The 25,160-nt window shown below is 58.0% G+C and overlaps 1 protein-coding gene across 3 annotated transcripts in view; it reads left to right on the forward strand.

Moving 5' to 3' along the window:
• Window positions 1-302: 302 nt before the first annotated feature.
• LOC141180644 (UDP-glucuronic acid decarboxylase 1-like) overlaps window positions 303-25,160 on the forward strand; it is a 92,291-nt gene continuing 67,433 nt past the window's right edge. For all 3 annotated transcript variants that reach the window (XR_012256294.1, XM_073660710.1, XM_073660709.1), the window contains exons 1-2: window positions 303-425; window positions 2,452-2,571. Coding sequence is in view for 2 of the 3 variants with exons in the window: in XM_073660710.1 (XP_073516811.1) it covers window positions 402-425; window positions 2,452-2,571 (144 nt within the window). In the remaining variant the exon portion in view is untranslated. The remainder of the gene's footprint in view (window positions 426-2,451; window positions 2,572-25,160) is intronic.

Below are 25,160 nucleotides of genomic sequence, written 5' to 3' on the forward strand. Positions count from 1 at the left end.
ACGATCTCGCTAGCGATCTCGTTATGTGTGACGGGGCCTTTACACTTGAAATCGCTTTCAACATTGTTCCTGCGTCTCATTATCTTTACCACCATTATCTCAGGTGTCAAGCTGCAGAGCAAAAGATAAAAAGTCCAGACTGTGATAAATGATGTCATGTCGGCTCTTGTAATCTTTGGCCTTTTTATTGTTTGTTGTTTTGATATAATGGTTCCTTGTAAAGCCCATAGTCTGTATTCTACTTATTTTTTTATTACATTCACTTTATGCTTTGTCCTCAATCTCCTCCTATGTTAATCATCAGATCCAGAAGTACACCCTCAAAATGAAGACTACTGGGGACATGTGAATCCTATTGGCCCCGAGCTTGTTATGATGAGGGAAAGCGAGTAGCAGAGACCATGTGCTATGCTTATATGAAACAGGTTGGTCGTGTTACTAATATTCAGTGTAATCTGGAAGACGTCTTACAACCTACAATAACACCCCTCCCCCCCACCCCAAATTTTTGACCCATGTCATGAATCAAAATCGCTCATACAAGTCTGTGGGTCCGTGGAAATTATGGATAGCATTAGTCGGTTATACAGTAATGTCTAAAAAAAAAAAATCGTTTGTCTCCCAAGCAAATATATAAAACTGGAGGATATCATGGTCCGAATAATGGGGTCTGACAAAAACTCTTAATGAGGCCTTGCAGACGCCCTTATTCTGACCTCTATATCTTTAAGCCCTATGTATTTCCTGTGCTCTAATTACATTAGGGAGACTTTATTTGCTGAGGGATTGTTTTTTTTTGCTGATGGTGTGATTTGCCCAAGTTTCAAAACTATTGCACGTTGTGTAATTTGCGCAGTTTTAAGTCCCTTGATAAGTAGCTAATCTTGTATGTGATGGAGTAATTGATTTTTCCACTACCCATGTAATAGAGTGCTTTTTTGTATTAAATCTACTATCTTTACAGCATGCTCCATCTGAAATGGGTCAATTTAGTCTTACAATATTAAAATGTCTGTGGCACACAAGCAATATAAATGTTCTGTACATTAAGAATGGTAGAAATGGTAAAACAAAACGAAAACCCAAAATACACCATTGGAGAATTAAATGAGGGTCCCATCTTGCTAACGATCAGCTAAGCCGCTAGGGCCCTATGCAAGACCTGGCAAGACAGAGGGCAATAAAAGCTGCAATCCTTCATTTGGGTGCTACAGTTGAAATGAACATACACACTGCAATTACCCCCTCCCTCCCCTAAGTTTTAAAGCTGATTGCTCAAGGTTGCTTCACTCTGTAATTGCCTAAAAAAGTGGGAAATGTTTCAGTTACTATGTTATAGGTGTTCTATATAGACTGGGTCAACGTAGGGAACCACTCAGATAGCCTTCTAGTGGTGCTGTGACTTCTTAGCATCTACTACTCATCTGCTTTTTTTCCTACGAGGCTGTGACTTAATTCTGCTATCTTTTTGTGAAAACCACAAAGTTCAGTCTTTGAAGTTGGGTTTCTGCCATAACTTTAAATGACAATGAGTTCTGGGGTGGCCAGTCCACTCTTCTGCTGCCAGCCTCATCTTGATATAATAATGGCTTGATCTTCACAGCAGTGGGCTTGAAGTTGTTATATTATTGCTAATTATGTTTTATTTCCAACCAAAAATTTCAAAGGGTGTTTCATTATGTAAAATAGAATGTGTTGATACGAGTCAGAAATTACAGAATCAATTAACCATGCCAGAGCAATTCTCTATAGACCTGAGGTCTTCGACAAATGGTTTTGTGAATGTGTGTCCTTGCTATAGGAAATGCTGCATTGATAACATTATGTCATATAATACATGCTGTGCCCTCTCAAGGAAAGCTAATCACAACTTATTGGAAACATTTACATGGGTTTTCTTTTTATAAATGGGTACAATTTTAAACTGCACATAGAAGCAAGCAACTCGTCAACATTCATAAGAACAGAGGGCTTCTTAATTCAATAGGCTACCGGCTACCTCTGCAAACTAACAAAGGGCAGTATTCTATCAGAGGTGGCTAGGTTCCTGGGCAAGTAGTGCAGCTCTTGTATGCTTTATGCTATAGAGCTTGCAAGTGCTGCTCTGAAGCTAGCCAGATGGCTGGATCCAGCCAGGCTCATTGTCCCTGCACTTACACAATGCTGCAGAGGCAAAGCTAGCTCTGCTGTCAACAGTGGACAGTTTGGACCAACTGTGCGGCCATGTTGCTGGTCAGTTTCGTCGTTCATTCAGGAACGCCCCCTGGCAAGTAAGAAGCCAGTAGGCTGGTTAGTGGTACCTTCCAAAACTCGTAATGAAAACAACCTTGTAAAGCGATACAAGCTATGGTAGAAAAATACATGCTTATTTGTGTAGAATGTCTTTACAAACAAAAGTCTAATTTTTACTGGAAGAAAATGTGGTCTCTAAACTGCTTTTCTTGTTGGCAGGAAGGTGTGGAGGTCAGAGTGGCTCGGACATTTAATACATTTGGGCCACGTATGCACATGAATGATGGAAGAGTTGTCAGTAACTTTGTACTACAAGCACTACAAGGAGAGCCTTTAACTGTAAGTACGAAATGGCAAACCGTTCTGGTCTAAATACCCTCTAATAGGTTTCTTCTAATTGAAGGATGGTATAAACATCCTGCCTGTTCCTCACCTCCGCGCATGCTGTTTTCTGCACCAAATCTTTTAGTTGGATTAAAAGGAAATTGGTCTCTATACCGTACATGATAGAATGAATGAAAAATGAATCAACTTTCTGAAAGAACTTTTTAATAAGCTAAGTGAAGTTGCATCACTAGCAAAAAAAATTGGCCAAGGTTTTCATGCCATGTTTTATGGAAGGAATCTGAAACTTTTAGGCATTACGATTTCTCTACTCATTGTTTTGGGTCCAGAAGTATGACATAGCGGTTTTCTAATGATATTTGCATCATGATTGTACACCTATTATGAGTCGTCCTCGTCAATCCTTAACCTCCTCCTCATCCATCCTAGTCCTCCTCGACATCGTTGTTGCCCTCCTAGTCCGCCCTTGAGGGAGTCCTTGTGTCCTCCAGGCCTCATCCTTTTCTGGCCCGCGGCCTCCGAGCCTCCTCCTTTTCTGGCCCGCAGCCTCGTCCTTTTCTGGCCCGCGGCCTTGTCCTCTCTGGCCCACGTTCTCGTCCTCTCTGGCCCTCATCCTCTCTGGCCCGCGTCCTCGTCCTCTCTGGCCCGCGTCCTCTATGGCCCGCGTCCTCTCTGGCCCGCGTCCTCGTCCTTTTTGACCCGCGTCCTTGTCCTCTCTTGCCTGCGTCCTCTCTTGCCTGCGTCCTCTCTGGCCCGCGTCCTCTCTGGCCCGCATCCTCTCTGGCCCGCATCCTCTCTGGCCTGCGTCCTCGTCCTCTCTGGCCCGCATCCTCGTCCTTTTTGGCCCGCATCCTCGTCCTTTTTGGCCCGCGTCCTCGTCCTCTCTGGCGCGCGTCCTCTCTGGCGCGCGTCCTCTCTGGTCCGCGTCCTCTCTGGCCCGCGTCCTCGTCCTTTTTGGACCGCGTCCTCGTCCTCTCTGGCCCGCGTCCTCTTTGGCCCACGTCCTCTCTGGCCCGCGTCCTCTCTGGCCTCCGGCCTCGTCCTCTCTGGCCCGGGTCCTCTATGGCCCGCGTCCTCGTCCTTTTTGGCTTGCGTCCTCGTCCTTTTTGGCCCGCGTCCTCGTCCTTTTTGGCCCGCGTCCTCGTCCTTTTTGGCCCGCGTCCTCGTCCTTTTTGGCCCGCGTCCTCGTCCTTTTTGGCCCGCGTCCTCGTCCTCTTTGGCCCGTGCCCTCGTCCTTTTTGGCCCGCGTCCTCGTCCTTATTGGCCTACGTTCTTTTCCTTTATGGCCCGCTTCCTCGTCCTTTTTCGCCTGCGTCCTCCATACCTTGTCCTTTTGGCCCGCGTCCTTGTCCTCTGGCCCGCGTCCTCCATACCTCGTCCTTTTGGACCGCGTCCTCCATACCTCGTCCCTTTTGGCCCGCGTCCTCCATACCTCGTCCTCTGGCCCACGTCCTCGTCCTCTGGCTGGCGTCCTCCTTACCTCGTTCTTTTGGCCCGCGTCCTCAATACCAGGTCCCCTGTCCCAGGTCCTTCATACCTCGTCCTTTTGGCCCGCGTCCTCCATTCCTCGTCCTCTGGCCCGCGTCCTCCATACCTGGTCCTTTTTGGCCCGCGTTCTTTTCTGGCCCGCGTACTTCATACCTCGTCCTTTTTGGTCCGCGTCCTCGTACTTTGGCCCGCGTCCTCCATACCTGGTCCTTTGGCCCGTGTCTTCCATACCTGGTCCTTTTGGCCCATGTCCCCCGTACCTGGTCCTTTTGGCCCGCGTCCTCCATACCTGGTCCTTTGGCCCGCATCCTCCATACCTGGTCCTTTTGGCCCGCGTCCTCCTCACCTTGTCCTTTTGGCCCGCGTCCTCCATACCTCGTCCCTTTTGGACCGCGTCCTTCATACCTCGTCCTCTGGCCCGCGTCCTCGTCCTCTGGCCCGTGTCCTCCTTACCTCGTTCTTTTGGCCCGCGTCCTCCATACCTGGTTCCCTGGCCCGCGTCCTCCATACCTGATCCCCTAGCCGGCGTCCTTTTGGCCCGCATCCTCCATACCTCGTTCTCTGGCCCGCAACCTCGTCCTCTGCCCCGCGTCCTCCTTACCTCGTTCTTTTGGCCCGCGTCCTCCATACCTGGTCCCCTGTCCCGCATCCTCCATACCTCGTCCTTTTACCCGCGTCCTCCATACCTCGTCCTTTGGCCCGTGTCCTCGTCCTCTGGCCCGCGTCCTCCATACCTGGTCCTTTTCTGGCCCGCGTCCTTTTCTGGCCCGCGTCCTCGTCCTTTTTGGCCCGCGTCCTCGTCCGCTTTTGCCCGCGTCCTCCATACCTCGTCTTCTGGCCCGCGTCCTCCATACCTCGTCCCTTTTGGTCCTCGTCCTCCGGGCCCGCGTCCTTTTCTGGCCAGCGCCCTTTACAGGCCCGCGTCCTTCATACCTTGTCCTTTTTGGCCCGCGTCCTCGTCCTCTGGCCCGCGTCCTCCATACCTGGTCCTCTGGCCCGCGTCCTCCATACCTCGTCCATTTTGGTCCTCGTCCTCCGGGCCCGCGTCCTTTTCTGGCCAGCGCCCTTTACAGGCCCGCGCCCTTCATACCTTGTCCTTTTTGGCCCGCGTCCTCGTCCTCTGGCCCGCGTCCTCCATACCTGGTCCTCTGGCCCGCATCCTCCATACCTGGTCCTTTTGGCCCGCGTCCTCCATACCTGGTCCTTTTGGCTCGCGTCCTCCATACCTGGTCCTTTTGGCCCGAGTCCGCCATACCTGGTCCTCTGGCCCGCGTCCTCCATACCTGGTCCTTTTGGCACGCGTCCTCCACACCTCGTCCTTTTGGCCCGCGTCCTCCACACCTCGTCGCTTTTGGTCCTCGTCCTCTGGCCTGCGTCCTCCATACCTCGTACTCTGGCCCGCGTCCTCGTCCTTTTGGCCCGCGTCCTCCATGCCTCATCCTCTGGCCCACGTCCTCGTCCTCTGGCCAGCGTCCTCCTTACCTCATTCTTTTGGCCCGCGTCCTCTATACCTGGTCTCCTGGCACGCGTCCTCCATACCTGGTCCCCAGGACAGCGTCCTTTTGGCCCGCGTCCTCCATACCTCGTTCTCTGGCCCGCATCCTCATCCTCTGGCCAGCATCCTCCTTACCTCGTTCTTTTGGCCCACGTCCTCCAAACCAGGTCCCATGTCCCGCGTCCTTCATACCTCGTCCTTTTGGCCCGCGTCCTCCATTCCTCGTCCTCTGGCCCGCGTCCTCCATACCTGGTCCTCTTTGGACCACGTCCTCCATACCTGGTCCTTTTTGGCCCGCGTTCTTTTCTGGCTCGCGTCCTTCATACCTCATCCTTTTTGGACCGCGTCCTCGTCCTCTGGCCCGCATCCTTGTACTTTGGCTCGCGTCCTCCATACCTGGTTCTTTGGCCCGTGTCCTCCATACCTGGTCCTTTTGGCCCGTGTCCCCCATACCTGATCCCTTTGGCCCGCGTCCTCCATACCTGGTCCTTTTGGTCCCCGCATCCTCCCTACCTGGTCCTTTGGCCCGCGTCCTCCACACCTTGTCCTTTTGGCCCGCGTCCTCCACACCTTGTCCTTTTGACCCGCGTCCTCCATACCTCGTCTCTTTTGAACCGCGTCCTTCATACCTCATCCTCTGGCCCGCGTCCTCGTCCTCTGGACCGTGTCCTCCTTACCTCGTTCTTTTGGCCTGCGTCCTCCATACCTGGTCCCCTGGCCCGCGTCCTCCATACCTGGTCCCCTAGCCCGCGTCCTTTTGACCCGCATCCTCCATACCTCGTCCTCTGGCCCGCGTCCTCCATACCTCGTCCTTTTTGCCCGCGTCCTCCATACCTGGTCCTTTTTGGCCCGCGTCCTCGTCCACTGGCCCGCGTCCTCCATACCTGGTCCTTTTTGGCCCGCGTCCTCCATACCTGGTCCTTTTTGGCCCGCGTCCTTTCCTGGCCCGCGTCCTTCATACCTTGTCCTTTTGGGCCCGCGTCCTCGTTCCTTGGCCCGCGTCCTCCATACCTGGTTTTCTGGCCCGCGTCCTCCATATCTGGTCCTTTTAGGCCCGCGTCCTCCATACCTGGTCCTTTTGGCCCGCGTCCTCCATACCTGGTCCTTTTGGCCCGCGTCCTCCATACCTGGTCCTTTTGGCCCGCGTTCTCCATACCTGGTCCTCTGGCCCGCATCCTCCATACCTGGTCCTTCTGGCCCGCGTCCTCCACACCTCATCTTTTTGGCCCATGTCCTCCACACCTCGTCCCTTTTGGCCCGCGTCCTCGTCGTGTGGCCCGTGTCCTCCATACCTCGTCCTCTGACCCGCGTCCTCATAACCTCGTTCTTTTAGCTCGGGTCCTCCAGACCTGGTCCCCTGGCCCACGTCCTCCATACCTCTTCCTTTTGGCCCGCGTCCTCCATACCTTGTCCTCTGGCCCTCGTCCTCGTACTCTGACCCGCGTCCTCGTCCTCTGACCCGCGTCCTCCATACCTGGTCCTTTTTGGCCCGCGTCCTCCATACCTGGTCCTTTTTGGCCCGCGTCCTTTTCTGGCCCGCGTCCTTCATACCTGGTCCTTTTTGGCCCGCGTCCCCCATACCTGGTCCTTTTTGGCCCGCGTCCTACATACCTGGTCCTTTTTGGCCCGCGTCCTACATACCTGGTCCTTTTTGGCCCGCGTCCTCCATACATGGTCCTTTTTGGCCCGCGTCCTCAATACCTGGTCTTTTTTGACCCGCGTCCTCCATAACTGGTCCTTTTTGGCCCGCATCCTCCATACCTGGTTCTTTTTGGCCCGCGTCCTCCATACCTGGTCCTTTTGGCCTGTGTCCTCCACACCTCGTCCCTTTTGGCCCGAGTCCTCGTCGTCTGGCCCGCGTCCTCCATACCTCGTCCTCTGGCCCGCGTCCTCCTTACCTCGTTCTTTTAGCCCGGGTCCTCCAGACCTGGTCCCCTGGCCCGCGTCCTCCATACCTCGTCTATTTTGAACCGCGTCCTTCATACCTCGTCCTCTGGCCCGCGTCCTCGTCCTCTGGACCGTGTCCTCCTTACCTCGTTCTTTTGGCCTGCGTCCTCCATACCTGGTCCCCTGGCCCGCGTCCTCCATACCTGGTCCCCTGGCCCGCGTCCTCCATACCTGGTCCCCTAGCCCGCGTCCTTTTGGCCCGCATCCTCCATACCTCGTTCTCTGTCCCGCAACCTCGTCCTCCGGCCCGCGTCCTCCTTACCTCGTTCTTTCAGCCCTCGTCCTTCATACCTGGTCCCCTGTCCCGCGTCCTCCATACCTCGTCCTTTTTGCCCGCGTCCTCCATACCTGGTCCTTTTGGCCCGCGTCCTCGTCCTCTGGCCCGCGTCCTCCATACCTGGCCTTTTTTGGCCCGCGTCCTCCATACCTGGTCCTTTTTGGCCCGCGTTCTTTTCTGGCCCGCGTCCTTCATACCTTGTCCTTTTGGGCCCGCGTCCTCGTTCTTTGGCACGCGTCCTCCATACCTGGTTTTCTGGCCCGCGTCCTCCATACCTGGTCCTTTTAGGCCCGCGTCCTCCATACCTGGTCCTTTTGGCCCGCGTCCTCCATACCTGGTCCTTTTGGCCCGCGTCCTCCATACCTGGTCCTCTGGCCCGCGTCCTCCATACCTGGTCCTTTTGGCCCGCGTCCTCCACACCTCATCCTTTTGGCCCGTGTCCTCCACACCTCGTCCCTTTTGGCCCGCGTCCTCGTCGTCTGGCCCGCGTCCTCCGTACCTCGTCCTCTGGCCCGCGTCCTCATAACCTCGTTCTTTTATCCCAGGTCCTCCAGACCTGGTCCCCTGGCCCACGTCCTCCATACCTCTTCCTTTTGGCCCGCGTCCTCCATACCTTGTCCTCTGGCCCTCGTTCTCGTACTCTGACCCGCGTCCTCGTCCTCTGACCCGCGTCCTCCATACCTGGTCCTTTTTGGCCCGCGACCTCCATACCTGGTCCTTTTTGGCCCGCGTCCTTTTCTGGTCCGCGTCCTTCATACCTTGTCCTTTTGGGCCCGCGTCCTCGTTCTTTGGCCCGCGTCCTCCATACCTGGTTTTCTGGCCCGTGTCCTCCATACCTGGTCCTTTTGGCCCGCGTCCTCCAAACCTGGTCCTTTTGGCCCGCGTCCTCCATATCTGGTCCTTTTGGCCTGCGTCCTCCATACCTGGTCCTTTGGCCCGCGTCCTCCACACCTGGTCCTTTTGGCCCGCGTCCTCCACACCTCATCCTTTTGGCCCGTGTCCTCCACACCTCGTCCCTTTTGGCCGCGTCCTCGTCGTCTGGCCCGTGTCCTCCATACCTCGTCCTCTGGCCCGCGTCCTCATAACCTCGTTCTTTTAGCCCGGGTCCTCCAGACCTGGTCCCCTGGCCCACGTCCTCCATACCTCTTTCTTTTGGCCCGCGTCCTCCATACCTTGTCCTCTGGCCCTCGTCCTCGTACTCTGACCCGCTTCCTCGTCCTCTGACCCGCGTCCTCCATACCTGGTCCTTTTTGGCCGGCGTCCTCCATACATGGTCCTTTTTGGCCCACGTCCTTCATACCTAGTCCTTTTTGGCCCGCGTCCTCCATACCTGGTCCTTTTTGGCCCGCGTCCTCCATACCTGGTCCTTTTTGGCCCGCGTCCTACATACCTGGTCCTTTTTGGCCCGCGTCCTCCATACCTGGTCTTTTTTGGCCCGCGTCCTCCATAAATGGTCCTTTTTGGCCCGCATCCTCCATACCTGGTTCTTTTTGGCCTGCGTCCTCCACACCTCGTCCCTTTTGGCCCGAGTCCTCGTCGTCTGGCCCGCGTCCTCCATACCTCGTTCTTTTAGCCCGGGTCCTCCAGACCTGGTCCCCTGGCCCGCGTCCTCCATACCTCGTCTATTTTGAACCGCGTCCTTCATACCTCGTCCTCTGGCCCGCGTCCTCGTCCTCTGGACCGTGTCCTCCTTACCTCGTTCTTTTGGCCTGCGTCCTCCCTACCTGGTCCCCTGGCCCGCGTCCTCCATACCTGGTCCCCTAGCCCGCGTCCTTTTGGCCCACATCCTCCATACCTCGTTCTCTGTCCCGCAACCTCGTCCTCTGGCCCGCGTCCTCCTTACCTCGTTCTTTCAGCCCTCGTCCTTCATACCTGGTCCCCTGTCCCGCGTCCTCCATACCTCGTCCTTTTTGCCCGCGTCCTCCATACCTGGTCCTTTTTGGCCCGCGTCCTTGTCCTCTGGCCCGCGTCCTCCATACCTGGCCCTTTTTGGCCCGCGTCCTCCATACCTGGTCCTTTTTGGCCCGCGTTCTTTTCTGGCCTGCGTTCTTCATACCTTGTTCTTTTGGGCCCGCGTCCTCGTTCTTTGGCACGCGTCCTCCATACCTGGTTTTCTGGCCCGCGTCCTCCATACCTGGTCCTTTTAGGCCCGCGTCCTCCATACCTGGTCCTTTTGGCCCGCGTCCTCCATACCTGGTCCTTTTGGCCCGCGTCCTCCATACCTGGTCCTTTTGGTCTGCGTCCTCCATACCTGGTCCTTTTGGCCCGCGTCCTCCACACCTCATCCTTTTGGCCCGTGTCCTCCACACCTCGTCCATTTTGGCCCGCGTCCTCGTCGTCTGGCCCGCGTCCTCCATACCTCGTCCTCTGGCCCGCGTCCTCATAACCTCGTTCTTTTATCCCGGGTCCTCCAGACCTGGTCCCCTGGCCCACGTCCTCCATACCTCTTCCTTTTGGCCCGCGTCCTCCATACCTTGTCCTCTGGCCCTCGTCCTCGTACTCTGACCCGCGTCCTCGTCCTCTGACCCGCGTCCTCCATACCTGGTCCTTTTTGGCCCGCGTCCTCCATACCTGGTCCTTTTTGGCCCGCGTCCTTTTCTGGCCCGCGTCCTTCATACCTTGTCCTTTTGGGCCCGCGTCCTCGTTCTTTGGCCCGCGTCCTCCATACCTGGTTTTCTGGCCCGTGTCCTCCATACCTGGTCCTTTTGGCCCGCGTCCTCCATACCTGGTCCTTTTGGCCCGCGTCCTCCATACCTGGTCCTTTTGGCCCGCGTCCTCCATACCTGGTCCTTTTGGCCCGCGTCCTCCATACCTGGTCCTTTTGGCCCGCGTCCTCCATACCTGGTCCTTTTGGCCCGCGTCCTCCACACCTCATCCTTTTGGCCCGTGTCCTCCACACCTCGTCCATTTTGGCCCGCGTCCTCGTCGTCTGGCCCGCGTCCTCCATACCTCGTCCTCTGGCCCGCGTCCTCATAACCTCGTTCTTTTATCCCGGGTCCTCCAGACCTGGTCCCCTGGCCCACGTCCTCCATACCTCTTCCTTTTGGCCCGCGTCCTCCATACCTTGTCCTCTGGCCCTCGTCCTCGTACTCTGACCCGCGTCCTCGTCCTCTGACCCGCGTCCTCCATACCTGGTCCTTTTTGGCCCGCGTCCTCCATACCTGGTCCTTTTTGGCCCGCGTCCTTTTCTGGCCCGCGTCCTTCATACCTTGTCCTTTTGGGCCCGCGTCCTCGTTCTTTGGCCCGCGTCCTCCATACCTGGTTTTCTGGCCCGTGTCCTCCATACCTGGTCCTTTTGGCCCGCGTCCTCCATACCTGGTCCTTTTGGCCCGCGTCCTCCATACCTGGTCCTTTTGGCCCGCGTCCTCCATACCTGGTCCTCTGGCCCGCGTCCTCCATACCTGGTCCTTTTTGCCCGCATCCTCCACACCTCATCCTTTTGGCCCGTGTCCTCCACACCTCGTCCCTTTTGGCCGCGTCCTCGTCGTCTGGCCCGCGTCCTCCATACCTCGTCCTCTGGCCCGCGTCCTCATAACCTCGTTCTTTTAGCCCGGGTCCTCCAGACCTGGTCCCCTGGCCCACGTCCTCCATACCTCTTCCTTTTGGCCCGCGTCCTCCATACCTTGTCCTCTGGCCCTCGTCCTCGTACTCTGACCCGCTTCCTCGTCCTCTGACCCGCGTCCTCCATACCTGGTCCTTTTTGGCCGGCGTCCTCCATACATGGTCCTTTTTGGCCCGCGTCCTCCATACCTAGTCCTTTTTGGCCCGCGTCCTCCATACCTGGTCCTTTTTGGCCCGCGTCCTCCATACCTGGTCCTTTTTGGCCCGCGTCCTCCATACCCGGTCCTTTTTGGCCCGCGTCCTCCATACCTGGTCCTTTTTGGCCCGCGTCCTCCATACCTGGTCCTTTTTGGCCCGCGTCCTCCATACCTGGTCGTTTTTGGCCCGCATCCTCCATACCTGGTTCTTTTTGGCCCGCGTCCTCCATACCTGGTCCTTTTTGGCCGGCGTCCTCCATACCTGGTCCTTTTTGGCCCGCGTCCTCCATACCTGGTCATTTTTGGCCCGCATCCTCCGTACCTGGTTCTTTTTGGCCCGCGTCCTCCATACCTGGTCCTTTTTGGCCCGCGTTCTTTTCTGGCCCGCGTCCTTCATACCTTGTCCTTTTGGGCCCGTGTCCTCGTTCTTTGGCACGCGTCCTCCATACCTGGTTTTCTGGCCCGCGTCCTCCATACCTGGTCTTTTTAGGACCGCGTCCTCCATACCTGGTCCTTTTGGCCCGCGTCCTCCATACCTGGTCCTTTTGGCCCGCGTCCTCCATACCTGGTCCTTTTGGCCCGCGTCCTCCATACCTGGTCCTCTGGCCCGCGTCCTCCATACCTGGTCCTTTTGGCCCGCGTCCTCCACACCTCATCCTTTTGGCCCGTGTCCTCCACACCTCGTCCCTTTTGGCCCGCGTCCTCGTCGTCTGGCCCGCGTCCTCCATACCTCGTCCTCTGGCCCGCGTCCTCATAACCTCGTTCTTTTATCCCGGGTCCTCCAGACCTGGTCCCCTGGCCCACGTCCTCCATACCTCTTCCTTTTGGCCCGCGTCCTCCATACCTTGTACTCTGGCCCTCGTCCTCGTACTCTGACCCGCGTCCTCGTCCTCTGACCCGCGTCCTCCATACCTGGTCCTTTTTGGCCCGCGTCCTCCATACCTGGTCCTTTTTGGCCCGCGTCCTTTTCTGGCCCGCGTCCTTCATATCTTGTCCTTTTGGGCCCGCGTCCTCGTTCTTTGGCCCGCGTCCTCCATACCTGGTTTTCTGGCCCGTGTCCTCCATACCTGGTCCTTTTGGCCCGCGTCCTCCATACCTGGTCCTTTTGGCCCGCGTTCTCCATACCTGGTCCTTTTGGCCCGCGTCCTCCATACCTGGTCCTCTGGCCCGCGTCCTCCATACCTGGTCCTTTTGGCCCGCGTCCTCCACACCTCATCCTTTTGGCCCGTGTCCTCCACACCTCGTCCCTTTTGGCCGCGTCCTCGTCATCTGGCCCACGTCCTCCATACCTCGTCCTCTGGCCCGCGTCCTCATAACCTCGTTCTTTTAGCCCGGGTCCTCCAGACCTGGTCCCCTGGCCCACGTCCTCCATACCTCTTCCTTTTGGCCCGCGTCCTCCATACCTTGTCCTCTGGCCCTCGTCCTCGTACTCTGACCCGCTTCCTGGTCCTCTGACCCGCGTCCTCCATACCTGGTCCTTTTTGGCCGGCGTCCTCCATACATGGTCCTTTTTGGCCCGCGTCCTCCATACCTAGTCCTTTTTGGCCCGCGTCCTCCATACCTGGTCCTTTTTGGCCCGCGTCCTCCATACCTGGTCCTTTTTGGCCCGCGTCCTCCATACCTGGTCCTTTTTGGCCCGCGTCCTCCATACCTGGTCCTTTTTGGCCCGCATCCTCCATACCTGGTTCTTTTTGGCCCGCGTCCTACATACCTGGTCCTTTTTGGCCCGCGTCCTCCATACCTGGTCATTTTTGGCCCGCATCCTCCATACCTGGTTCTTTTTGGCCCGCGTCCTCCATACCTGGTCCTTTTGGCCTGTGTCCTCCACACCTCGTCCCTTTTGGCCCGCGTACTCGTCGTCTGGCCCGCGTCCTCCATACCTCGTCCTCTGGCCCGCGTCCTCCTTATCTTGTTCTTTTAGCCCGGGTCCTCCAGACCTGGTCCCCTGGCCCACGTCCTCCATACCTCGTCCTTTTTGCCCGCATCCTCCATACCTTGTCCTTTGGCCCGTGTCCTCGTCCTCTGGCCCGCGTCCTCCATACCTGGTCCTTTTTGGCTCGCGTCCTCCATACCTTGTCCTTTTTGGCCCGCGTCATTTTCTGGCCCGCGTCCTTCATACCTCGTCCTTTTTGGCCAGCGTCCTCATCCTCTGACCCTCGTCATCGTTCTTTGGCCCGCGTCCCCCATACCTGGTTTTCTGGCCCGCGTCCTCATACCTGGTCCTTTTGGCCCGCGTCTTCCATACTTGGTCCTTTTTTGGCCCGCGTCCTCCATAGCTGGTCCTTTTTGGCTCGCGTCCTCCATACCTTGTCCTTTTTGGCCCGCGTCATTTTCTGGCCCGCGTCCTTCATACCTCGTCCATTTTGGCCCGCGTCCTCATCCTCTGACCCGCGTCATCGTTCTTTGGCCCGCGTCCCCCATACCTGGTTTTCTGGCCCGCGTCCTCATACCTGGTCCTTTTGGCCCGCGTCCTCCATACCTGGTCCTTTTTTGGCCCTCGTCCTCCATACTTGGTCCTTTTTTGGCCCACGTCCTCCATACCTGGTCCTTTTTGGACCGCGTCCTCCATACCTGTTTTTTTTTGGCCCGCGTCCTCCATACCTGGTCCTTTTTCGACCGCATCCTCCATACCTGGTCCTTTTTGGCCCGATTCCTCCATACCTGGTCCTTTTTGGCCCGCGTCCTCCATACCTCGTCCTTTTTGGCCCGTGTCCTCCATACCTGGTCCTTTTTGGCCCGCGTCCTCCATACCTGGTCCTTTTGGCCCGAGTCCTCCATACCTCGTCCTTTTTGGCCTGCGTCCTCCATACCTCATCCTTTTTGGCCCGCGTCCTCCATACCTGGTCCTTTTTGGCCCCGCGTCCTCCATACCAGGTCCTTTTTGGCCCGCGTCCTTTTCTGCCCCGCGTCCTTCATACCTCGTCTTTTGTGGCCCGCGTACTCATCCTCTGGTCCGCGTCCTCGTACTTTGGGCCGCATCCTCCATACCTGGTCCCCCTAGCCCGCGTCCTCCATACCTGGTCCCCTAGCCCGTGTCCTTTTGGCCCGCGTCCTCCATACCTCGTTCTCTGGCCGGCAACCTCGTTCTTTTGGCCCGCGTCCTCCTTACCTAGTTCTTTTGGCCCGCGTACTCCATACCTCGTCCTCTGGCCCGCGTCCTCGTCCTCTGGCCCGTGTCCTCCTTACCTCATTCTTTTGGCCCGCGTCCTCCATACCTGGTCTCCTAGCCTGCGTCCTCCATACCTGGTCCCCTAGCCCGCGTCCTTTTAGCCCGCGTCCTCCATGTAACATACCTGGCGGCGTCCTTGCATAGTGGTCCATCTCCCACTGTGCAAGAGCGCGCACTTGATCTCCAGTCCAGGGTGTCTCTCTGGCTTCCCTCCATGCTGTCTGTTTGCTTCTGTGTCTGCTGCTTATGGGCGGCGCCCGATCACTTCCTGCTTTTTGTACCTGCTGCAGGCACACCCTTTGTGCGTCCTCAGCCTATTGCTGTCTGTCACCTGGTATTTAAACCAGCTGCCCCATTAACCCATGCCTGAGCATCTTGCCCTGTCAGTTGGCTTTTGTCTCTGACATGCCAGGTCCTGTCTATGTTACCTGTCTTGCAGTATCTGTTCCCATGTCTGTACTGTGTCCTATCTGTGTACCTTAACCTGCAGTCTGTACTCGTTCCTTGCCTGTTCGTTCCGCCTTCCTGGAGGCTGTATTTCCAGGCCAGTCTGAACACGCTCCTTGCCTGTTCGTCCCGCCTCTCTGGGGGCCGTATTCCCAGACCCGCTCCTGTATCCCGCTGCAGTGTCGGTCTCCTCCGTACACTCAGTTCCAGTCTGAACTCTCTCCTATCTTTTACCTGTTTTTTCTCTATGTCCGTTCCTTTCCTTTTTCTGCAGAGTCTGAACTCGTACCTACTCCTGCTCGTTGTCACTGTACTTCCGTTTGTGAGTTTGTGGTCCACTCGCTACTTCTCTGCAAGTACCCTGTGGGTATCTGGTTCTGCCTTTCCCTTCTAGTCTGTTCCGTGTGAACAGAGCCCTGTTCCTTCCGCGTCTGCGGTTTTCGCTTTGCTCTGCTCTGTCCACCGCGTCTGCGGTTTTCGCTTTGCTCAGCTCTGTCCGCCGCGTCTGCGGTTTTCGCTTTGCTCAGCTCTGTCCGCCGCGTCTGCGGTTTTTGCTTTGCTCAGCTCTGTCCGCCGCGTCTGCGGTTTTCGCTTTGCTCAGCTCTGTCCGCCGCGTCTGCGGTTTTCGCCTTGCTCAGCTCTGTCCGTCGCGTCTGCGGTTTTCGCTTTGCTCAGCTCTGTCCGCCGCGTCTGCGGTTTTTGCTTTGCTCAGCTCTGTCCGCCGCGTCTGCGGTTTTCGCTTTGCTCAGCTCTGTCCGCCGCGTCTGCGGTTTTCGCCTTGCTCAGCTCTGTCCGCCGCGTCTGCGGTTTTCGCTTTGCTCAGCTCTGTCCGCCGCGTTTGCGGTTTTCGCTTTGCTCAGCTCTGTCCACCGCGTTTGCGGTTTTCGCTTTGCTCAGCTCTGTCCACCGCGTCTGCGGTTTTCGCTTTGCTCAGCTCTGTCCACCGCGTCTGCGGTTTTCGCTTTGCTCAGCTCTGTCCACCGCGTCTGCGGTTTTCGCTTTGCTCAGCTCTGTCCACCGCGTCTGCGGTTTTCGCTTTGCTCAGCTCTGTCCACCGCGTCTGCGGTTTTCGCTTTGCTCAGCTCTGTCCACCGCGTCTGCGGTTTTCGCTTTGCTCAGCTCTGTCCACCGCATCTGCGGTTTTCGCTTTGCTCAGCTCTGTCCACCGCGTCTGCGGTTTTCGCTTTGCTCAGCTCTGTCCACCGCGTCTGCGGTTTTCGCTTTGCTCAGCTCTGTCCACCGCGTCTGCGGTTTTCGCTTTGCTCAGCTCTGTCCACCGCGTCTGCGGTTTTCGCTTTGCTCAGCTCTGTCCACCGCGTCTGCGGTTTCGAATTTGTCTCCCAGTCTGTACTGGACCCTACCCAGCTTGTGCTCTAGTCTGCCTGTTCCTGTATTCCCCGGTGTGGGTCAACAGCCGTGTCCGGAGTCTGACCTGGAGTAGACCCTGGTTCCTCTGCTCGGTTCCTCCCTGGTGCACTGGCGTCGTATGCCGTCGTGCGACCTTGGTCGGATCGGGCAGATACTTAGTTACGCCCCTCCAGGCACTCTCCGGTTCATGGCACAGTGGAATCACTACATAAACACGCACACGCCAGTCAGTCCGGGCGTGTGCATTACACTCCATACCTCGTTCTCTGGCCCGCAACCTCGTCCTCTGGCCCGCGTCCTCCTTACCTCGTCCTTTGGCCCGCGTCCTCATCCTGTGGACCGCGTCCTCGTTCTTTGGCTCGAGTCCCCCATACCTGGTCCTTTTTTGGCCCACGTCCTCCATACCTGGTCCTTTTTGGACCGCGTCCTCCATACCTGTTTTTTTTTGGCCCGCGTCCTCCATTCCTGGTCCTTTTTGGCCCGAGTCCTCCATACCTCGTCCTTTTTGGCCCGCGTCCTCCATACCTCGTCCTTTTAGGCCCGCGTCCTCCATACCTCGTCCTTTTAGGCCCGCGTCCTCCATACCTGGTTCTTTTTGGCCCGCGTCCTCCATACCTGGTCCTTTTTGGACTGCGTCCTCCTTACCTGGTCCTTTTCGGCCCATGTCCTCCATACCTCGTCCTTTGGCCCCCGTCCTCGTCCTCTGGCCCGCGTCCTCATCCTCTGGCCCGCGTCCTCCATACCTTGGCCTTTTTGGCCCGCGTCCTCCATACCTGGTCCTATATGGCCCGCGTCCTTTTCTGGCCCGCGTCCATCATACCTCGTCCTTTTGGGCCCACATCCTCGTCCTCTGGTCCGCGTCCTCGTTCTTTGGCCCGCGTCCACCATACCTGGTTTTTTAGCCCGCGTCCTCCATACCTGGTCCTTTAGGTCCGCGTCCTCCATACCTGGTCCTTTTGGCCCGCGTCCTCCATACCTGGTCCTTTTTGGCCCGCGTCCTCCATACCTGGTCCTTTTTGGCCCGTGTCCTTCATACCTGGTCCTTTTTGGCCCGCGTCCTCCATACCTGGTCCTTTTTGGCCCGCGTCCTCCATACCTGGTCCTTTTTGGCCCGCGTCCTCCATACCTGGTCCTTTTTTGGCCCGCGTCCTCCATAGCTGGTCCTTTTTTGGCTCGCGTCCTCCATACCTTGTCCTTTTTGGCCCGCGTCATTTTCTGGCCCGCGTCCTTCATACCTCGTCCATTTTGGCCCGCGTCCTCATCCTCTGACCCGCGTCATCGTTCTTTGGCCCGCGTCCCCCTTACCTGGTTTTTTGGCCCGCGTCCTCATACCTGGTCCTTTTGGCCCGCGTCCTCCATACCTGGTCCTTTTTTGGCCCGCGTCCTCCATACTTGGTCCTTTTTTGGCCCACATCCTCCATACCTGGTCCTTTTTGGACCGCGTCCTCCATACCTGTTTTTTTTTGGCCCGCGTCCTCCATACCTGGTCCTTTTTCGACCGCATCCTCCATACCTGGTCCTTTTTGGCCCGATTCCTCCATACCTGGTCCTTTTTGGCCCGCGTCCTCCATACCTGGTCCTTTTTGGCCCGCGTCCTCCATACCTCGTCCTTTTTGGCCCGCGTCCTCCATACCTGGTCCTTTTTGGCCCGCGTCCTCCATACCTGGTCCTTTTTGGCCCGAGTCCTCCATACCTCGTCCTTTTTGGCCTGCGTCCTCCATACCTCATCCTTTTTGGCCCGCGTCCTCCATACCTGGTCCTTTTTGGCCCGCGTCCTCCATACCAGGTCCTTTTTGGCCCGCGTCCTTTTCTGCCCCGTGTCCTTCATACCTCGTCTTTTGTGGCCCGCGTACTCGTCCTCTGGTCCGCGTCCTCGTACTTTGGGCCGCATCCTCCATACCTGGTCCCCTAGCCCGCGTCCTCCATACCTGGTCCCCTAGCCCGTGTCCTTTTGGCCCGCGTCCTCCATACCTCGTTCTCTGGCCGGCAACCTCGTCCTCTGGCCCGCGTCCTCCTTACCTCGTTCTTTTGGCCCGCGTACTCCATACCTCGTCCTCTGGCCCGCGTCCTCGTCCTCTGGCCCGTGTCCTCCTTACCTCATTCTTTTGGCCCGCGTCCTCCATACCTGGTCTCCTAGCCTGCGTCCTCCATACCTGGTCCCCTAGCCCGCGTCCTTTTAGCCCGCGTCCTCCATACCTCGTTCTCTGGCCCGCAACCTCGTCCTCTGGCCCGCGTCCTCCTTACCTCGTCCTTTGGCCCGCATCCTCATCCTGTGGACCACGTCCTCGTTCTTTGGCTCGAGTCCCCCATACCTGGTCCTTTTTTGGCCCACGTTCTCCATACCTGGTCCTTTTTGGACCGCGTCCTCCATACCTGTTTTTTTTTGGCCCGCGTCCTCCATACCTGGTCCTTTTTGGCCCGAGTCTTCCATACCTCGTCCTTTTTGGCCCGCGTCCTCCATACCTCGTCCTGTTAGGCCCGCGTCCTCCATACCTGGTTCTTTTTGGCCCACGTCCTCCATACCTGGTCCTTTTTGGACTGCGTCCTCCTTACCTGGTCCTTTTCGGCCCATGTCCTCCATACCTCGTCCTTTGGCCCCCGTCCTCGTCCTCTGGCCCGCGTCCTCATCCTCTGGCCCGCATCCTCCATACCTTGGCCTTTTTGGCCCGCGTCCTCCATACCTGGTCCTATATGGCCCGCGTCCTTTTCTGGCCCGCGTCCATCATACCTCGTCCTTTTGGGCCCACATCCTCGTCCTCTGGTCCGCGTCCTCGTTCTTTGGCCCGCGTCCTCCATACCTGGTTTTCTAGCCCGCGTCCTCCATACCTGGTCATTTAGGTCCGCGTCCTCCATACCTGGTCCTTCTGGCCCGCGTCCTCCATACCTGGTCCTTTTTGGCCCGTGTCCTTCATACCTGGTCCTTTTTGGCCCGCGTCCTCCATACCTGGTCCTTTTTGGCCCGCGTCCTCCATACCTGGTTCTTTTTGGCCCGCTTCCTCCATACCTGATCCTTTTTGGACTGCGTCCTCCTTACCTGGTCCTTTTCGGCCCGTGTCCTCCATACCTTGTCCTTTGGCCCGCGTCCTCGTCCTCTGGCCTGCGTCCTCATCCTCTGGCCCGCGTCCTCCATACCTGGTCCTTTTTGGCCCGCGTCCTCCATACCTGGTCCTTTTTGGCCCGCGTCCTCAATACCTGGTCTTTTTTGGCCCGCGTCCTCCATACCTGGTCCTTTTTGGCCCGCATCCTCCATACCTGGTTCTTTTTGGCCCGCGTCCTCCATACCTGGTCCTTTTGGCCTGTGTCCTCCACACCTCGTCCCTTTTGGCCCTCGTCCTCGTCGTCTGGCCCGCGTCCTCCATACCTCGTCCTCTGGCCCGCGTCCTCCTTACCTCGTTCTTTTAGCCCGGGTCCTCCAGACCTGGTCCCCTGGCCCACGTCCTCCATACCTCTTCCTTTTGGCCCGCGTCCTCCATACCTTGTCCTCTGGCCCGAGTCCTCGTACTCTGACCCGCGTCCTCGTCCTCTGGCCCGCGTCCTCCATTCCTGGACCTTTTTGGCCCGCGTCCTCCATACCTGTTCCTTTTTGGCCCGCATCCTCCATACCTGGTCCTTTTTGGCCCGTGTCCTCCATACCTGGTCCTTTTTGGCCCGCGTCCTCCATACCTGTTTTTTTTTTTTGGCCGCGTCCTCCATACCTGGTCCTTTTTGGCCCGCGTCCTCCATACCTGGTCCTTTTTTGGCCCACGTCCTCCATACCTGGTCCTTTTTGGACCGCGTCCTCCATACCTGGTCCTTTTTGGCCCGAGTCCTCCATACCTCGTCCTTTTTGGCCCGCGTCCTCCATACCTCCTCCTTTTAGGCCCGCGTCCTCCATACCTGGTTCTTTTTGGCCCGCGTCCTCCATACCTGGTCCTTTTTGGACTGCGTCCTCCTTACCTGGTCCTTTTCGGCCCGTGTCCTCCATACCTTGTCCTTTGGCCCGCGTCCTCGTCCTCTGGCCCGCGTCCTCATCCTCTGGCCCGCGTCCTCCATACCTGGTCCTTTTTGGCCCGCGTCCTCCATACCTGGTCCTTTTTGGCCCGCGTCCTCAATACCTGGTCTTTTTTGGCCCGCGTCCTCCATACCTGGTCCTTTTTGGCCCGCGTCCTCCATACCTGGTCCTTTTGGCCTGTGTCCTCCACACCTCGTCCCTTTTGGCCCTCGTCCTCGTCGTCTGGCCCGCGTTCTCCATACCTCGTCCTCTGGCCCGTGTCCTCCTTACCTCGTTCTTTTAGCCCGGGTCCTCCAGACCTGGTCCCCTGGCCCACGTCCTCCATACCTCTTCCTTTTGGCCCGCGTCCTCCATACCTTGTCCTCTGGCCCGAGTCCTCGTACTCTGACCCGCGTCCTCGTCCTCTGGCCCGCGTCCTCCATTCCTGGTCCTTTTTGGCCCGCGTCCTCCATACCTGTTCCTTTTTGGCCCGCATCCTCCATACCTGGTCCTTTTTGGCCTGTGTCCTCCATACCTGGTCCTTTTTGGCCCGCGTCCTCCTTACCTGGTCCTTTTCGGCCCGTGTCCTCCATACCTTGTCCTTTGGCCCGCGTCCTCGTCCTCTGGCCCGCGTCCTCATCCTCTGGCCCGCGTCCTCCATACCTGCTCCTTTTTGGCCCGCGTCCTCCATACCTGGTCCTTTTTGGCCCGCGTCCTCAATACCTGGTCTTTTTTGGCCCGCGTCCTCCATACCTGGTCCTTTTTGGCCCGCATCCTCCATACCTGGTTCTTTTTGGCCCGCGTCCTCCATACCTGGTCCTTTTGGCCTGTGTCCTCCACACCTCGTCCCTTTTGGCCCACGTCCTCGTCGTCTTGCCCGCGTCCTCCATACCTCGTCCTCTGGCCCGCGTCCTCCTTACCTCGTTCTTTTAGCCCGGGTCCTCCAGACCTGGTCCCCTGGCCCACGTCCTCCATACCTCTTCCTTTTGGCCCGCGTCCTCCATACCTTGTCCTCTGGCCCGAGTCCTCGTACTCTGACCCGCGTCCTCCATTCCTGGTCCTTTTTGGCCCGCGTCCTCCATACCTGTTCCTTTTTGGCCCGCATCCTCCATACCTGGTCCTTTTTGGCCCGTGTTCTCCATACCTGGTCCTTTTTGGCCCGCGTCCTCCATACCTGGTCCTTTTTGGCCCGCGTCCTCCATACCTGGTCCTTTTTGGCCCGCATCCTCCATACCTGGTCCTTTTTGGCCCGCGTCCTCCATACCTGGTCCTTTTTGGCCCGCGTCCTCCATACCTGGTTCTTTTTGGCCCGCGTCCTCAATACCTGGTCTTTTTTGGCCTGCGTCCTCCATACCTGTTTTTTTTTGGCCCGCGTTCTCCATACCTGGTCCTTTTTGGCCCGCGTCCTCCATACCTGGTCCTTTTTGGCCCGAGTCCTCCATACCTCGTCCTTTTTGGCCTGCGTCCTCCAAAACTCATCCTTTTTGGCCCGCGTCCTCCATACCTGGTCCTTTTTAGCCCGCGTCCTCCTAACCTGGTCCTTTATGGCCCACGTCCTCCTAACCTGGTCCTTTTTGGCTCGCGTCCTCCATACCTAGTCCCCTGTCCCGCGTCCTTCGTATCTCGTCCTTTTGGCCCGCGTCCTCCATTCCTCGTCCTGTGGCCCGCGTCCTCCATACCTATTCCTTTTAGGCCTGCGTCCTCCATACCTGGTCCTTTCTGGCCCGCATCCTTTTCTGGCCCGCGTCCTCGTACTTTGGCCCACGTCCTCCATACCTGGTCCTTTGGCCTGCGTCCTCCATACCTGGTCCTTTTGGCCCGCGTCCCCCATACCTCGTCCTTTTGGCCCGCGTCCTCCATACCTGGTCCTTTTGGCCCGCGTCCTCCATACCTGGTCCTTTGGCCCGCGTCCTCCATACCTTGTCCTTTTGGCCCGCGTCCTCCACACCTTGTCCTTTTGGCCCGCGTCCTCCACACCTCGTCCCTTTCGGTCCTCGTCCTCTGGCCCGCGTCCTCCATACCTCGTCCTCTGGCCTGCGTCCTCTTCCTTTTGGCTCGCGTCCTCTATACCTCGTCCCTTTCGGCCCGCGTCCTCCTTACCTCGTCCTCTGGCCCGTGTCCTCATCCTCTGGCTCGCGTCCTCCTTACCTCGTTCTTTTGGCCCGCGTCCTCCATACCTTTTCCCTTTTGGCGCGCGTCCTCAATACCTCGTCCTCTGGCCCGCGTCCTCGTCCTCTGGCCCGCGTCCTCCTTTCCTCGTCCCTTTTGGCCCGCGTCCTCCATACCTCGTCCTCTGGCCCGCGTCCTCGTCCTCTGGCCCGCGTCCTCCATACCTTGTCCTTTTTGGCCCGCATCCTCCATACCTGGTCCTTTTTTGGCCCGCGTCCTCCATACCTGTTTTTTTTTTGGCCCGCGTCCTCCATACCTGGTCCTTTTTGGCCCGCGTCCTCCATACCTGGTCCTTTTTGGCTCGCGTCCTCCATACCTCGTCCTCTGACCTACGTCCTCATCCTTTTGGCCCTCGTCCTCCATACCTCGTCCCTTTTGGCCTGCGTCCTCCATACCTCGACCTCTGGCCCGCGTCCTCGTCCTCTGGCCCGCGTCCTCCTTACCTCGTTCTTTTGGCCCGCGTCCTCCATAACTGGTCCCCTGGCCCGCGTCCTCCATACCTGGTCCCCTAGCCCGCGTCCTTTTGGCCCGTGTCCTCCATATCTCGTTCTCTGGCCCCCAACCTCGTACTCTGGCCCGCGTCCTCCATACCTCGTTCTCTGGACCGCAACTTCGTCCTCTGACCCGCGTCCTCCTTACCTCGTTCTTTTGGCCCGCGTCCTCCATACCTGGTCCCGCGTCCTCCATACCTCGTCCTTTTTGCCCGCGTCCTCCATACCTCGTCCTTTGGCCCGCGTCCTCGTACTCTGGCCCGCTTCCTCATCCTCTGGCCAGCGTCGTCCATACCTTGTCCTTTTTGGCCCGCGTCCTTCATACCTGGTCCTTTTTGGCCCACGTCCTCCATACCTGGTCCTTTTTGGCCCGCGTCCTCCATACCTGCTCCTTTTTGGCCCGCGTCTTCCATACCTGGTCCTTTTTTGGCCCGCGTCCTCCATACCTGGTCCTTCTTGTCCCGTGTCCTCCATACCTGTTTTTTTTTTGGCCCGCGTCCTCCATACCTGGTCCGTTTTGTCCCACGTCCTCCATACCTCGTCCCTTTTGGCCCGCTTCCTCCATACCTCGACCTCTGGCCCGCGTCCTCGTCCTCTAGCCAGCTTCCTCCTTACCTCGTTCTTTTGGCCCGCGTCCTCCATACCTGGTCCCCTGGCCCGGGCCTCCATACCTGGTCCCCTAGCCCGAATCCTTTTGGCCCGTGTCCTCCATACCTCGTTCTCTGGCCCGCAACCTCGTACTCTGGCCCGCGTCCTCCATACCTCGTCCTCTGGCCTGCGTCCTCGTCCTTTTGACCCGCGTCATCCATACCTCGTCCCTTTTGGCGCGCATCCTCCATACCTCTTCCTCTGACATGCGTCCTCGTCCTCTGGCCCGCATCCTCTTTACCTCGTTCTTTTGGCCCGCGTCCTCCATACCTGGTCCCCTGTCCCGCGGCCTCCATACCTCGTCCTTTTTGCGCACGTCCTCCATACCTCGTCCTTTGGCCCGCGGCCTCGTCATCTGGTCCGCGTTCTCCGTATCTGGTCCTTTTTGGCTCGCGTACTCCATACATCGTCCTTTTTGGCCCGAGTCCTCCACACCTCATCCTTTTGGGCCCGAGTCCTCCATACTTCATCCTTTTTGGCCCGCGTCCTCCATACCTGGTCCTTTTTGGCCCTCGTCCTCCATACCTGGTCCTTTTTGGCCCGCGTCCTCCATACCTGGTCCTTTTTGGCCCGCGTCCTCCATACCTGGTCCTTTTTGGCCCGCGTCCTCCATACCTGGTCCTTTTTGGCCCTCGTCCTCCTTACATGGTCCTTTTTGGCCCGCGTCCTCCATACCTGGTGCCTTTTTGCCCGCGTCCTCCATACTTGGTCCTTTTTGGCCCGCGTCCTCCATACCTGGTCCTTTTCGGTCCACGTCCTCCATACCTGGTCCTTTTTGGCCCGAGTCTTCCATACATGGTCCTTTTTGGCCCGCGTCCTCCACACCTGGTGCTTTTTGGCCCGCGTCCTACATACCTGGTCCTTTTTGGCCCGCGTCCTCAATATCTGGTCCTTTTCGGTCCGCGTCCTCCATGCCTGGTCCTTTTTGGCCCACGTACTCCATACCTCGTCCTTTTTGGCCCACGTCCTCCATACCTGGTCCTTTTTGGCCCGCGTCCTCCATACCTGGTCCTTTTGGGCCCGCGTCCTCCATACCTGGTCCTTTTGGGCCTGCGTCCTCCATACCTGGTACTTTTTGGCCCTGCGTCCTACATATCTGGTCCTTTTTGGCCCGAGTCCTCCTTACATGTTCCTTTTTGGCCCGCGTCCTCCATACCTGGTCCTTTTTGGCCCGCGTCCTCCATACCTGGTCCTTTTTGGCCCGCGTCCTCCATACCTCGTCCTTTTTGGCCCGCGTCCTGCATACGTAGTCCTTTTGGGCCCGCGTCCTCCATACCTCGTCCTTTTGGGCCCGCGTTCTCCATACCTCGTCCTTTTGGGTCCTTGTCCTCTGGCCCACGTCCTCCATACCTTGTC

The sequence above is a fragment of the Phyllobates terribilis genome, unplaced genomic scaffold (assembly GCF_046119375.1).
Source record: "Phyllobates terribilis strain yellow unplaced genomic scaffold, ASM4611937v1 Scaffold_34__1_contigs__length_13252353, whole genome shotgun sequence".
NCBI lineage: Eukaryota > Metazoa > Chordata > Amphibia > Anura > Dendrobatidae > Phyllobates > Phyllobates terribilis.